The 13819-nt window shown below is 39.7% G+C and overlaps 1 protein-coding gene across 1 annotated transcript; it reads left to right on the top strand.

Moving 5' to 3' along the window:
* The first annotated feature begins 428 nt into the window (after window positions 1-428).
* mmp9 (matrix metallopeptidase 9) lies at window positions 429-10938 on the top strand. The gene is made up of 13 exons (XM_088331100.1): window positions 429-648; window positions 2466-2704; window positions 2832-2980; window positions 3682-3810; window positions 3884-4057; window positions 4141-4314; window positions 4394-4567; window positions 6629-6784; window positions 6842-7040; window positions 7117-7259; window positions 7544-7694; window positions 7796-7899; window positions 10316-10938. The coding sequence occupies exons 1-13, from the start codon at window positions 508-510 to the stop codon at window positions 10423-10425; spliced, it is 2043 nt and encodes a 680-aa protein (XP_088187226.1). The 5' UTR covers window positions 429-507; the 3' UTR covers window positions 10426-10938.
* The last annotated feature ends 2881 nt before the right edge of the window (window positions 10939-13819 follow it).

Here is a 13819-nt window from a genome sequence, read left to right as displayed (position 1 = left end):
TACATGGCTGCACGGCCGCTATTGGGAAATGGGAAACACACTGTAAAGCGCTTTGGGAAGTCTTGACTTGAAAAGCGCTATATAAATGCAGATCATTTCACCTTTAAAGTCTATAGTTTACACAACTGGACAACTGTACAAGTGAGCCACATATTCAAGCATATTTCAAGTTAAATTACAGTTTTTTCATAGTACTTTTCCGCGAGGTTGCATTTATTCTTAAAAAAAAATCATCTTCATGTGTTGTTTTTGCTGCAAAGTCAAATATTTTGGAAATTCCCTCTGGAGGCAAATGAACCGATAGGTGAAGTTTCGCAAGTGGGAGGGTTGAGGTTGCTGGAGGGTGGAGAATGAGGTGAAGTGACTAAGAAACTAAGTGGCATAAAAGGCCCTGCACATCTAAACAAGGGCACAAGAGCAAAGAGACATCAAAAAGAGGACGCTGGACAGATTGCGCATTTCAACTCTTCTTTGGTATTGTTTTTCTTTTTCATTTGCCACACAGACATGAGATCCTGCGCCTTGCTGGTGTGTCTGCTCTGGTGCTTCAGCACCACCCGGGAAGGATGGAGCCTCCCCCTCAAGTCGATCCATGTCACCTTTCCAGGAGACATCATCAAAAACATGACTGATATGGAGCTGGCACAAGTGAGTAGCAGATGGCACGTGTTGTCTAGATAAGAGACTTTTGGTAAAGCTGTCAAGCTGTGCTGGGAAGCAAAAGTGGAAAATAATTACCTGGTGCTCCTTTTCTTGCAATATGGCCTTCAAAAGCATTATTTTTTTCATGAACAAAATTCTGAATTTTGATTGGATTGAATTTGGTTCCTTTCGGGGAAAAACACATAGCAATAATGGCTTCATTTTTGTATGGTTTAATGTTAGAGCAGCTAAAAAAACACATCACCCTTGACACTGTTAAAGAAAGAAAATTTGTTCAAATATCAAACCACGTTGGAAAAAAAATGGCAAGCGGGAGGAATTTTCAAAAAGAATCCTGAAATTAGTGTGTTTTTACTTATTTTATTTGAAATTTTATCTCGATTTTGCCATTCTTTTGGAAAACGGATCACCCTGCTTTGACTGTAATAACTATTTTTATTACAATCATTATTATTATTATAGTTATTAATATTTTTATCAATATATGATATAATGTAAAACTTCACGTTGAGAGTGTACTGTTTACAATTACAATCTTTATAAAATTAGACCTACCGATCCTGATATTCGCTGATCTGGATGGTTTATGAACACGCATCACACAAATTAATCTTGCAGATTTGGTTTATTTAACACATCAATAAATGCTTATCCCAAACAAAAGTACCAAAAACAATTTATCATCTCAGTGGCTTAGGGCAGCAGCTGAACTGTACATGAGAATTAAGTCATGTTTATTTGTACAGCCCTTAATAACAAGGGGTCTCAAATGGGCTGCACAGACCACAGATTATTGCAAACCACAGACTATTATTACGCCATCCCCATATCGAAAACTTACATGAAGACAAGGAAAAACTCAAAAACTTCAACATGAGAAAAATGAGAAATAAACCTTGAGAAAGGACCGCACATGAGGTAATCCCCCTTCCAGGATGACCAATTAAGTAAAGAGATCAGTGGAAAAGATTGGTTCATTATGTAAAGGATTGAATGATTACGAAAAAATAAGTAAATCAGGGCCAATATACCTTTGGACATATATTTCAGTGCAACTCGGGTTCATTTATATATATTCTCTATCCTCCTCAAGGAACTACAGTTGATTTTAATGCTATGTATCGCTATATTAAATATACTATACTGCCCCCAAATGGACAACATTGTAAGGTGCCCATAAATTGAAACATTACAACTTCAAATTAGGGCAGCATGGCGGCGCAGTGGTTAGCCCTTGTGCGGGACAGTTCATGTCATGGGAACCTCCTGCGTGGGTTCAAATCCAGCTCCAGAATTCCTGTGCGGAGTTTGTATGTTCTCCCTGTGCTTGCGTGGGTTTCCTCCGGGCACTCCGGTTTCCTCCCACGTTCCAAAAACATGCATTTCAGGTGATTTGGCTGGTCCAAATTGTCCCTAGGTGTGAATGAGTGAATGAGTTGTCTGTCCCTGTGTGCCCTGCGATTGGCTGGCAACCAGTTCAGGGTGTCCCCTGCCCACTGCCCAGAGATGGTGGGGATGGGCTCCAGCCCCTCCGCGACCCTAATGAGGATAAGTGGGACGGCTAATGAGATGAGACAACTTCAAATTAGATTTTATGTATACCTCAATAGATGTTTTTATAAAGTCAATTATTATTAGTTTTTTCCTTGTAAAAATATTTCTAACGTTAAAAACCTGACTATTTTGTTGCCTGAGGTTTAAAACATTTTCATGTTCAGAAGAGTGTGAAATATTTGCTTAAACTGATTAACCCCCCTTAGTCCAGCCACACTTTTATTTAACTGAACTTTCTGTTCTCTTAGAGTTACTTGACCAAGTTTGGCTATTTGGAGAAACTACACCGCAGTGGATTCCAATCCATGGTGTCCACCACCAAGGCCCTGAAAAAGATGCAGCAGAATTTGGGTCTGGAAGAAACGGGTCAGCTGGACCAGGCCACCATGGAAGCCATGAAGCAGCCTCGCTGCGGCCTGCCTGACGTGGCCAACTATAAAACATTTGACGGGGACCTTAAATGGGACCATAACGACATCACTTACAGGTTAGTGCTGCAAACATAAAAGATAATTGGTACGTGAAAACCTTTTCTAAATTATCAACACGACACTTACTAAACTGTATATGTTCAAAATAATGCATTGAAAAGAAACATGATGCTTTGTGCCTAGGATTTTGAACTACTCTCCAGACTTGGACATGTCTGTGACGGATGACGCTTTTGCCAGAGCTTTCAAAGTCTGGAGTGATGTCACCCCCCTGACGTTCACGCGCCTTTATGAAGGAACAGCAGACATCATGGTGTCGTTTGGAAAAGGCGGTATGTGGAATAAGATGTTCCAGATGTGTACAGTTGCAATAACCTAAAGTAAGCAAGGTATAGCCTGTGGGCTACTGTCAGACTAACGTCAGTCTTTACCATTATCACAAAACGTTCTGCCAGCCAAATTATCGACACAAAACATTAACTCCCTAAACTAAGCCAAAATGGGTCAAAACTGAGCAAATCACTACTTTCTGGTTTGAAGTGAACAATATGAGCTTGAATGTACAACAAATCAATCAAATATTTGGTAGGTTTTTTTCTCTGCAAAGTACACTTAATCTGTTCAAAACAGTACAGGAACTGGATTAAATTAACCACAGTTGTGCATTGGTACACCATAAATCAAATTTAGGTTAATTTTGACCTAACCGCTTTTAAAGTATATTGAACAATTCCTCCAAGTAAAGTCAAGCAAGTCACATTAATTTCTACAGCCCTTGATCACAAAAATGCTTAATGGCCTGCACAGACTAGCATTACAATATCCCCTAATCTGTAACCTGACATCAATATTAAATATAAATCATAACCGAAATAATGCAAACTGTCCAATAGACAGCATTGACAATCTTCCTTTCTCAATGCAGCAGGTTCTAGAAGAAAGCATGCATTTTTGATAGTTAAACAATAACTTTTCGGCACCAAGGATTGACTCTTGATCATTTATCTACACAAAACATTATTTTATGTTCCAGACCACGGTGACCCATATCCCTTTGACGGCAAGGATGGCCTCCTGGCCCATGCATACCCGCCTGGAAAAGGAATCCAGGGAGATGCTCACTTTGATGACGATGAAAACTGGACACTAGGAAAAGGCGCAGGTGTTTGTCTTGACATCTTCTCAGCCTCTTTTTCCCCTCCCTCGTACTGAAACCTTCTATGTTCTCCACTAAGTGGTCAAGACTTTCTATGGAAATGCGGAGGGTGCCTTTTGCCGCTTCCCCTTCACTTTCGAAGGCAAATCGTACACGACGTGCACCACCGATGGCCGCAGCGACAACCTGCCGTGGTGCTCAACCACGTCTGATTTTGGCAAGGACAAAAAATATGGATTCTGTCCAAGCGAACGTAAGTCTGACAACATAATAGCTGGAACGATGCTGTGGTGAGGATGGGAAACTAATCTTTTTTTGTTTTTCCCAAACCGACAGTTCTGTATACATTTGCTGGGAACGCTGACGCTGCCCCGTGCGTCTTCCCCTTCGTCTTTCAGGGGAAAGAGTACAATAGTTGCACCACAGACGGCCGCGACGACCGCTACCGCTGGTGTGCCACCACAAGCAACTTTGACCAGGACAAAAAATATGGATTTTGTCCCAGTAGGGGTGTGTGACTCTTTTTAATGTATGTTTTCAACAAAGTTTACATAATTTCACATGAATGTTTGTTTGTCCTCCTGAGCAGATACAGCAGTATCCGGTGGGAACTCAGAGGGAGAGCCATGCCATTTCCCATTCACCTTCCTGGGCCGCGAATACGAGGCCTGCACCAGCGAGGGCCGCAGTGACGGCAAGCTGTGGTGTGCCACCACTGCCAGCTATGACAGCGACAAAAAATGGGGTTTCTGTCGTGATCGAGGTGAGTAATAAAAAGTACCGTAAAATTTGGACAATAAGGCGCACCCGTTTATAAGCCGCACCCAGTACATTTTTAAAGGAAATAACAATTTGTACACACAAAAGCCACACCTGACTATAAGCCGCATGTGCCTACATTCAAACATGAGATATTTACACAGGTTTCTGCGTATTCGGTACCTGAACCCCTAAATGTTCTGATGGCTCGCCAGTGGGCCACGGGACTTTTAAGTAACAAATTTGTGTCTGTTAGATTAGACCAGTCACTGAAATACATCATGCCACATATCATTGGAAAGCCTAAACTCTTGTGATTCTAGATATACTCATCAGGGAAACACGATAAGTCACCGAGACGTCCCCTGGCCATCTTCAACTTTTTTGAATGTCCTTGAAAATGGCTTATTTACGTATAAGACAATCCATAGAATACAACCGTGTCAAATATATACTCCAAAGAACACAATAATGCAGACGGATAAATAAAAATCCACCATAAACATTTCTTCTTCGTAGTAACGTCTATTCTTATTATCTGTTCGTTTCGCCACATTATTTCGGTTTAAAAATAAACAGACTCGTAAAATCATTCCCAATATGGTAGTTAGTGCTCCCCTTTTCATTTGAAACCTTTTTCCATGATGAGGGTCTGTTCATGGTAGTTTTATTCATGCACAAACAGCGAGGTCACATTAAACTTGCGTCTTCCTCAACATATATTCCACCTGCCTCACTCTTACCTTTATTGCTCAGGAGCCCTTGGCGGACCTTGGAAAAAAATGCATAAATAAGCCACATCGTTGCATAAGCCGCAGGGTTGAAAGGTTGGGAAGAAAAGTCACTGCTTGTAGTCCGAATTTTACGTTATGTTTGTAGTTTATGACATGCAGTGTCATGGTGCAGTCATGCCAACCCTGAGGTTCAGAGTTCAAATTTTCAAAATCTGTAATGATTTACAGATCAAAACACCCCACTTAAAGGACAGTGTACATTACTTGACCACTGGGTGTCACTGTGTTGTGTAGTCCTACCGAAAACCAGTGCTAAAAAGTTCAAGGAAGAAATCAAACTTTTTATTAAGATTACAAACTACAAAGACTCAAAGTGACGAAACCACGCCGTCTGCTTTTTTTTTTTGCAGCAGAGTTTTTGGTTTTCTGCTAAAAGTATGATGGTGGACAATGATATCAACTTCCTCTTATTATGTAAAGTAAAAGCAAATTTTCCAACCTAGGATTATTTTAAAAATGCACATTCTCTGATGCTGTTTTTTTTTTAAATGAATGATGTTTTATTCGCTAGAATATGCAAAATACTACATGTCCTTTAAAATCTTCTATTTACTATTTGGGGTCTTAAATACAAGATTTAATAGTTATCGTGATGGAGGTTGATGTGATTTAATAGTGGTATAAGGAACAAATCAATTAAGTCTGGTTCACTTTGATTATGAATGGATTGGATTGATTGGGATTTTTGATTTTATTTTATTTTGTCCTTATCATGTAAAAAAAAATTCTGAAATTCATTTTTTTTGAACGATAAATAAAAAATTCTGTCCCCGAATTTTTATTTTTTTTCTCATGTCATGTTTTTTTGCATGAACTAGTTGATGCATTTAATCTTGACACATTTAGAAAATGATTACTCTTTTATTAACTCTTTGATTAACCAATGATGATTTAGATAATGGAAAAAAAAAAACATTTCTGAGTACTCATGACTAACAAAATGAGTGGGTACCGTTCTTAAATAGTCTTAAAAAGCACCCTTTGAAAAAACAGTAATAAAATCATTGTATTTTCGTTTGTGATGGCAGTACGGAATTTTTGTCAACAAACTGACTGTACATTGCGCTGCAATCGAGCCACTAAAAGCCAGACTGTCTTATTCATATGAGTCACTGCTACACCATCACCTATCCCCCACCTTTGTAAATTAGAACAGGTCCAAAAAAAAGGACATTTTCTATTTCATTGTCAAGTAAGGCAATTTTAAAACGCTATTACTATGGGATTCTGTTTGTTTGTGACGTTGATCCTTTTCATTCCAAACCATGCAGGTTACAGCCTCTTCCTCGTGGCCGCCCACGAGTTTGGACACGCGCTCGGTCTAGATCACTCCAACATTCGACAGGCACTCATGTACCCCATGTACACGTACGTGGAGAATTTCTCCCTGCACAAAGATGACGTCGCCGGGATTCAGTATCTCTATGGTAATATAACTCATGGCAACTATTATTCGAAATGGATTATCTAATAAGTGTTTTCAGGCCGAAGGGTCGGTCCAGCTCCCACACCTCCTCGGCCTTCAACTACCACTGCGCCGATCACCTCTACCACCCCGTTTGTCACTCACCCAACTACCACCACTGCAAAACCTGTAGAACCCACAATTAAAGACATTTGCAAAGTCTACAAATTTGACACCATCACCAACATCAAAAACAGTTTATATTTCTTCAGTGACGGGTAAAGATAGTCGGGGTTACCTTTACCTCATACAAGCCCCACATATGCTCACATTTGTGTGTTTTATGCTCATTAGATATTACTGGAAGAAATCCGGCAAAGGTAACAACGGCGAGCTTAAAGGTCCTTACCTGGTTTCTGAGCGTTGGTCCGCACTACCGACAGTCATCAATGCTGCCTTTGAAGACCTCCTCACTGGAAGACTCTACTTTTTCTCTGGCATGTAAAATCTGTACACAAACAAGCACATGCAAAAGTCCATTTTTACCATACTGACTACTATAGTTCAGTTACAGTAGTGCGATGAGGCAATCAGCAATTTTAACGCAAATTGAGAACATTTGGATGTATGAAGAACCAACCCTATGTTAACCACAGCACCACTTAAAAAGTAAAATAAATTTGTATTTTTTTTTAAGAAAATAAGTGAATATTTTTGGACATTGCCCATGCAATTGCATAATTGACCACTCTCATTAAACAACAAATGGTTATGTTTCCAGGGCGCCAGTTCTGGGTGTACACAGGACAGAGCGTTTTGGGCCCACGTAGCATTGAAAAGCTAGGCCTTCCTGCCAGCATGAGGACCGTAGAAGGTGCACTGCAGAAGGGCAAATCCAAAGTTCTGCTCTTCAGTGGGGATCAGTACTGGAGGTGAGCTCAAAGTCATAAACACATTCAACGTACCAATCAATTTTAATTTGATTTTGAATAATCGTGAGTCTGATCGTTATCAATGTTGTGCATGTCAACAGGCTAGATGTGAAGACGCAGAAAACTGAGCAGGGTTACCCACGATATACGCACAACGTTTTTGGCGGTGTTCCCAGCGAACCTCACGATGTCTTTCAGTTCAACGGTAAGAGCGTGACTGACATGACTGTTGAATTTTGCTACGAACTAAGTAACTCTTTGAAGATGGTGGCGAGTGATAAGGGTTAAATAAGCCACGCTGTTGGGGAAGACACATGTTCAAAACTCTAGGATCTTACTTAAAGTTTGGATTGATTGATAGACATGATCTTTTCCAGAAGTTTCATGGATCCGGGCTGAAAACTGCAGGATTTGTTTAAGTCTGTGCATTGCTATGAGGCGTCACATCATGATGAGTTCGTCAAAAATGCAATGCATGAGAACTTATATTGTTGACTACAGTTTATTTGAATTCAATTGTATTTATTTTTTTTTTTATTTTAAAATCAATTCTAAATAAACAGATGAATAAAAAGGAAATATTTATATAAATTAAAGGGAGAAAAATAATACATAAAATGAGTAAAAATGTCATAAACCGGAACAGGACGAGAACCCAAATGCGTGACGTTTCTCACGCAAGCCTTTTATTTTACGGGAAATGGGGAGTCATGCACGTTGAAGATGACACGGGGCTCTTTTGTAAAATGCATGGAGACTTCTGGAGGCTTGCCTTTTTACAAATACGTGGAATGACAGGATTGCTATTGAAACAGGATATCGAAATTAAACGGGACAAACTAGACGGGAACGAAAACTGGAGAGAAGGATAAACAGGACAAAAATAGATGGGAGCGATACCAGACAGGAAATGCAGGCAGGAAACCGGACAGAGTCAAAACCCATGTCTTGGGGGCCAGAGGTACGTTGACGGATTGACAAAGGGAGAGTGAGAGCACTGAGCTTAAATAGAAGGGAAGCCAATCCGTGAACGAGCCCCAGCTGGCGCCACACGGGCGGGGCCAATTGGGCGCCATGGCAACTGTGACAAAAAATGTTTCCAACAGAACATGATTGTTACTTGTTTATTCTCTCATCCTTTGTCCTGTTTTTTTTTATTTATTTGGTGTATGAATTCCCACTATTTTGAAAATGTAATTCAAATTATTTTAACTAATTTTGAACTAGTAGGTAAATATACTTTTAGACTCAATCTACCTTTGAAACAACTTTTAAACTATGCTTAAAAACTAATCTCTTTGTGTAGTTTTGAATTTTCCTTCTCATACTACGAAACTTGATTTGATCGAGAACCTCTATATTACTTTCAAATAGATTTCAAATCCTTTTTGAAACTAGTTTAGTTCCCTACAGACCGGCTTAACGTCTAACTACATTCTTCTGGCCCAGCCCAATAATGGCAATAGTAATAATAACAATAATATTAATGAGTATTACAATAAAAATGAGACGACGAAAAATAAACCCAAATCCACTGCGCATTCACTAGACCACTAGGTATATAGATGACAATGAAATAGGCATTAGATTGCATTTCATCATCACATTATTTGTATTCACTGTACTTGGTTGTACAATGTTGTTTTGGCTGTACTCTTTTCCATAATAATCCATCAAAATGCTGTACAACGTGGCACCAAGTAGAAATATGACAATGAGGATTGGGCACTCGCCCCGCTGGGTTCAATTCCAATTGTCTCTAATACTCTGTGAATGAGGAAGGTGCTAATTGTCGACGGTGATATACTACAGTTGTCACGGCGAGTACGGAAACAGGACCCACTCGCGTAACGTTTCTCACAGTTTTATCTCACAGTTTTATTGGGAAGAAGGGAAAGAATTGCACACACGATCCTGTTATCGCTGGTCGCGGGGAGCAGGTCGCTCTGAACGCGGAAGTGGGACTTCCGTGGCGAGCGATGGCGTTGTCAGGAACGGAAAAAAACGGGTCAGTAGCAGGGATAAAGAGCTAAAACGTGATCGGGACCGGAAACAAGTCGAAAGCTGGGAGAGGAGATTAGACGTGGTCGAGATCAAAACCTGATCGTTATTCGGGATGGGAGAGCAGACGTGGTCGAGATCATAACAGATCGTAACAGAGATTCGTAGACGGACTGACAAAAGGGGACTGACAAGACAGTTAAAATACTGACAAGGAGCCAATCTGTCACCAAGCTGCTGCTGGCGCCACACAGGCGGGCCAATTGGGCGCCATGGCAACCATGACAACAGTGACACCTTTTATAATCGGCACCCAACCTTTTGGGGTTGAAAAAAATGTGTAAATTCACAAATAAATATGGTACAAGCAAAAATAATTTAGGTTAATATTTTTATTTTGTGTGCTGCTCAGTACCAAACAGCCATCAGGTTTGGTTTCCGACCACTGATCTACAGTACACTGAAAACAGTTCCAATCAATGTATGGACTGTATACTCTAAATGTGTTAGAATCCACTTTAAAATATCCCATATACTAAAATGGTTTTAATTCTCTTCAAAGTAGCCTTATTATGATTACACATTCTATGACCTTGATCTAACAGTAACATTTCTGATAGGTCACACCTACTTCTACTGGGACCAATTCTACTGGCGCATGACGGCCAGCAAGCAGGTTGACCGTGTGGGTTACGTCAAGTACGACCTTCTTATGTGCTCGGATTCTTGAAGGTCAGATTCTTGAAGAGCTTACTCGCAGCTCGAAATGGGATCAGGAGGCGTCTGGAATCAGCGTTGAAGTGCGGTGGCTGATGACTTCTAGGAAATAGGGAGGCTGTCCATTGCTGTTATGGCACATTTTTTGCATTGGCCTTTGAATATAATGTAACAACCTAGCCCTTAATGTGATCAGGGGTGAAAGTGCAGCATGATAATAAACAGACATCCAGGCCAATAATTAACGACCATGTTCGAGTCAAATTCCGGGTTGTTATTTTTTGTATTTGTTTTTTTTTTTCAATAATTTATAAAGCAATGTGTCTGACAGGTGCAGACTTTTAAAAGGTTTTGATTGTCAACCATCTGTAGCATTATATTGTATGTCTTTTTGAGATTGTCTTTCTTTGTTGAACGGCTATATAGCCAGTATTTGCACTGAACTACAATGCATGTTGCTTTTATTTTAAATTATTTATGTATTTTTCTTAACATTCAAGGCAATAAACATTCAGTTTAACTCCAATTTTGATCTGATCATTATTTATTAAAGGTTTCTGTAGGATATGTTACTGTTGAGTGATGATGTTAAAGGTGGGGTGCGTCATTAAAAATGGAATGTTAAATATTTTAGGGTATGTGTTAACAAAACCCAATTGATTTCAACGAACCCTTATGCTTCATTTTCCACTGTGTCTATTTGTGTTGATCTTACTTTTAGCAGAGCTGTTCAGGGTGTAACATATTAGGTTCAAGGAATGGGGGTGACATCATGCTGTGCTGGTCCCTGCAGGCTTTCTTTAGATTTCTGTTCATTAGTGTAGCATGTAAATAGTAAAAACAAGAAAAGACCTGCCTCAAGTAGTGTCCAAAAGCCGCCAAGAGAAATCAAAAAATATGAGTTTTTAGAGCATGTCTAAGAAATGCACATACCTACATGCTCATCATGAGTGAGCTGACCAAGGCTGCAACAGTGACAAGAAGTAATTGGTTGATTTTGAAACATTAAAAATAAAACCTCAATCTAATAATCAAAAAGAGCAAAAAAGCTAATCTGTTAGAAAGGATAAAAATAACAGTAACAACTGTCAGATTAATTTGGGATATTAATCTTTGGCTGATACGAGAGTCAAGGAAGATGCAGGTTTGATATCAACAGGAGGCCTCCAGTAACCGCGGGGAGAAAAACAGACCCACTCCCTTGAATGACTCCCTTTCTCTCACCGTGGCCCAGTGACCCGAATGTTTTTATTTAGAAGAAGTCAAGCAGTTGTAAAAACATACCATGATGACTTTCCTGTATCCTTCAAAATAAAGACTGAAAGTGTGCATATATTTTAAACAGAATCATATAAAAGAGTAGAAAAATAGAGAATAAGTAATAAAAATAGTATGAACTCAAGTACATTCCATCAGAGCCATTTGTGACGTGAATAATAGAGATAATAGAGAAAATTACAAATAACTAGATTTAATATACCTTACACAACCTAGATATTATAAACTTTGTTTAAACAAATAGCACGGCGGCGCGGTGGTTAGCGCGTGTGCGGCACAGTTCTGAGGTCAACGGTTCAAATCCAGCTACCCACCTTCCTGTGCAGAGCTTGCATGTTCTCCCCATGCTTGCGTGGGTTTCCTCCGGGCACAAAGAAACATGCATGTCAGGTTAATCGGCCGGTGAAAATTGTCCCTAGGTGTCCCTGTGTGCTGGCAACCAGTTCAGGGTGTGCCCTGCCCGCTGCCCGGAGATGGCTGGGATGGGCTCCAAAGCCCCCGCGATCCCATTATAAGTGGTGCAGATAATGGATGGATGATTAAAAAAAAAACTATTCAATGTTTGTAAACAGTCCAACAGAAATAGGTTTGACACTCTTGAAATATGATTTAAAATTAGTTTCAAACTACTTTCGTGTGAATATCTCTTTTTACTCATTTCTATTAGGTTTTTTACTAATGCCAGATTTATCCCTGAGTGGCACGCCTAATCCCCCTGTAAACAATGTTCACTTTGTTGTTATAAATGACTATTAATAAAGACACTATATGCTCATTGGGACCTTCGAAGCAGCTGAGATTGTTTTGGGTAACATGTTATGTAAGAGTGGTCCCCAAACTACGGCCAGCGGGCCGGATACAGCCCGCCTCCCCATTTGGTCCAGCCCCCTGTACAATACCAGAAAGCATTTTGATTTTTTTTTCATATATGTGTATTTGTATTTGATAATAAAGTTGGACTTTTGCAATAAAATGTTTCTTAGTTATGAACTATTTTCATTATTAACTATTAGTAATTATTTTATACGGCGTAACAAGGGTTACTGACTAGTTAAAATGTTATATTTTGGGATATTAGTGTTTTGTAAAGCAGAAAAAGTGAAGTACCAGTATATCACCACTAGATAACATAGTCTCACAGGTCAGAGAAGGGTGTTTGGGGCAAGTCTCACCTCACGGGACCTCACGTGATTTAATGAGACTTGCTCAATAAAATCCATCTCCACAACCATACTGGTAGTTGTACTGGTTGTGCTGTGTAGGTCCTGTATCATTTTGTTCAGTTTCTCAGCCTGCTTGCTTGGTGAAAGTTCATGAGAAAGAGAGAGAGAGCTGCAAACAACAATGTCCACAAGCCTACTGGAACCTACAAAAGGATTATAAGGAAGGAACACAAGACTGAGAGACTGCTCATATGAGTCATTTAAGTAAGAGATTCTGTTCTGACAACTAAGCTGAACTTGGGCCTGTTAAAACTGTGCAGGGCACAACAGAAAGTTTGTTCCATGGACTTTTTTTTCTCTGAAGAACCCAGACAGGGTTATTTGGTTATTATTTATTTCATAAATAGTGTTATTTACTGGCTTTTTTTCTGTGAAGGGCCTAGAAAGGGTTATTTGGTTATCGTTTATTTCATTAATAGTGTTATTTTCTGACTTTTGTTAGGTGAAGAATCCAGAAAGTTATTTCATTGTGGCTTTCTGGAAAACAATAATTTTTTACATTTGGGCAATCCTGCAATCATCGCACTTTTCCTGTTACAAACTGACCCCGGCACCTCATCTGAGAAGGGAAATGTTATGTGGCCCTCACAGGAATAGGTTTGGGGACTCCTGTTATATAGCATTCCTCTGATTCCTGTTCTCAATTCTTAAGCAATGTAAACCAACTCCTGTAGAGGGAGCTTTATTAAAAACAAAGGGAAAAAAACATGCTTCTCTAATATTAATACTTCCGCGTCGATTACGCGCTTTTTCCGGTTAGTGGAAAAAGAACAGCGTGGAGACGAAAACGTAGAAAACTAAGCGTTGACTTCATCTAATGCTTCAGCTGACCTTGGGCGAGTTCGAGCGCTCAAATATGGTCAAGTCGAATGCCTTCCGAACCAGGGGCGATTTTAGGTTCAGAGC

Source organism: Urocampus carinirostris, chromosome 3 (assembly GCF_059441175.1).
Source record: "Urocampus carinirostris isolate Australia breed hairy pipefish chromosome 3, RoL_Ucar_1.0, whole genome shotgun sequence".
NCBI lineage: Eukaryota > Metazoa > Chordata > Actinopteri > Syngnathiformes > Syngnathidae > Urocampus > Urocampus carinirostris.
Note: the sequence above shows the minus strand (reverse complement) of the source record. Positions and strands in the feature narration are given on the sequence as shown.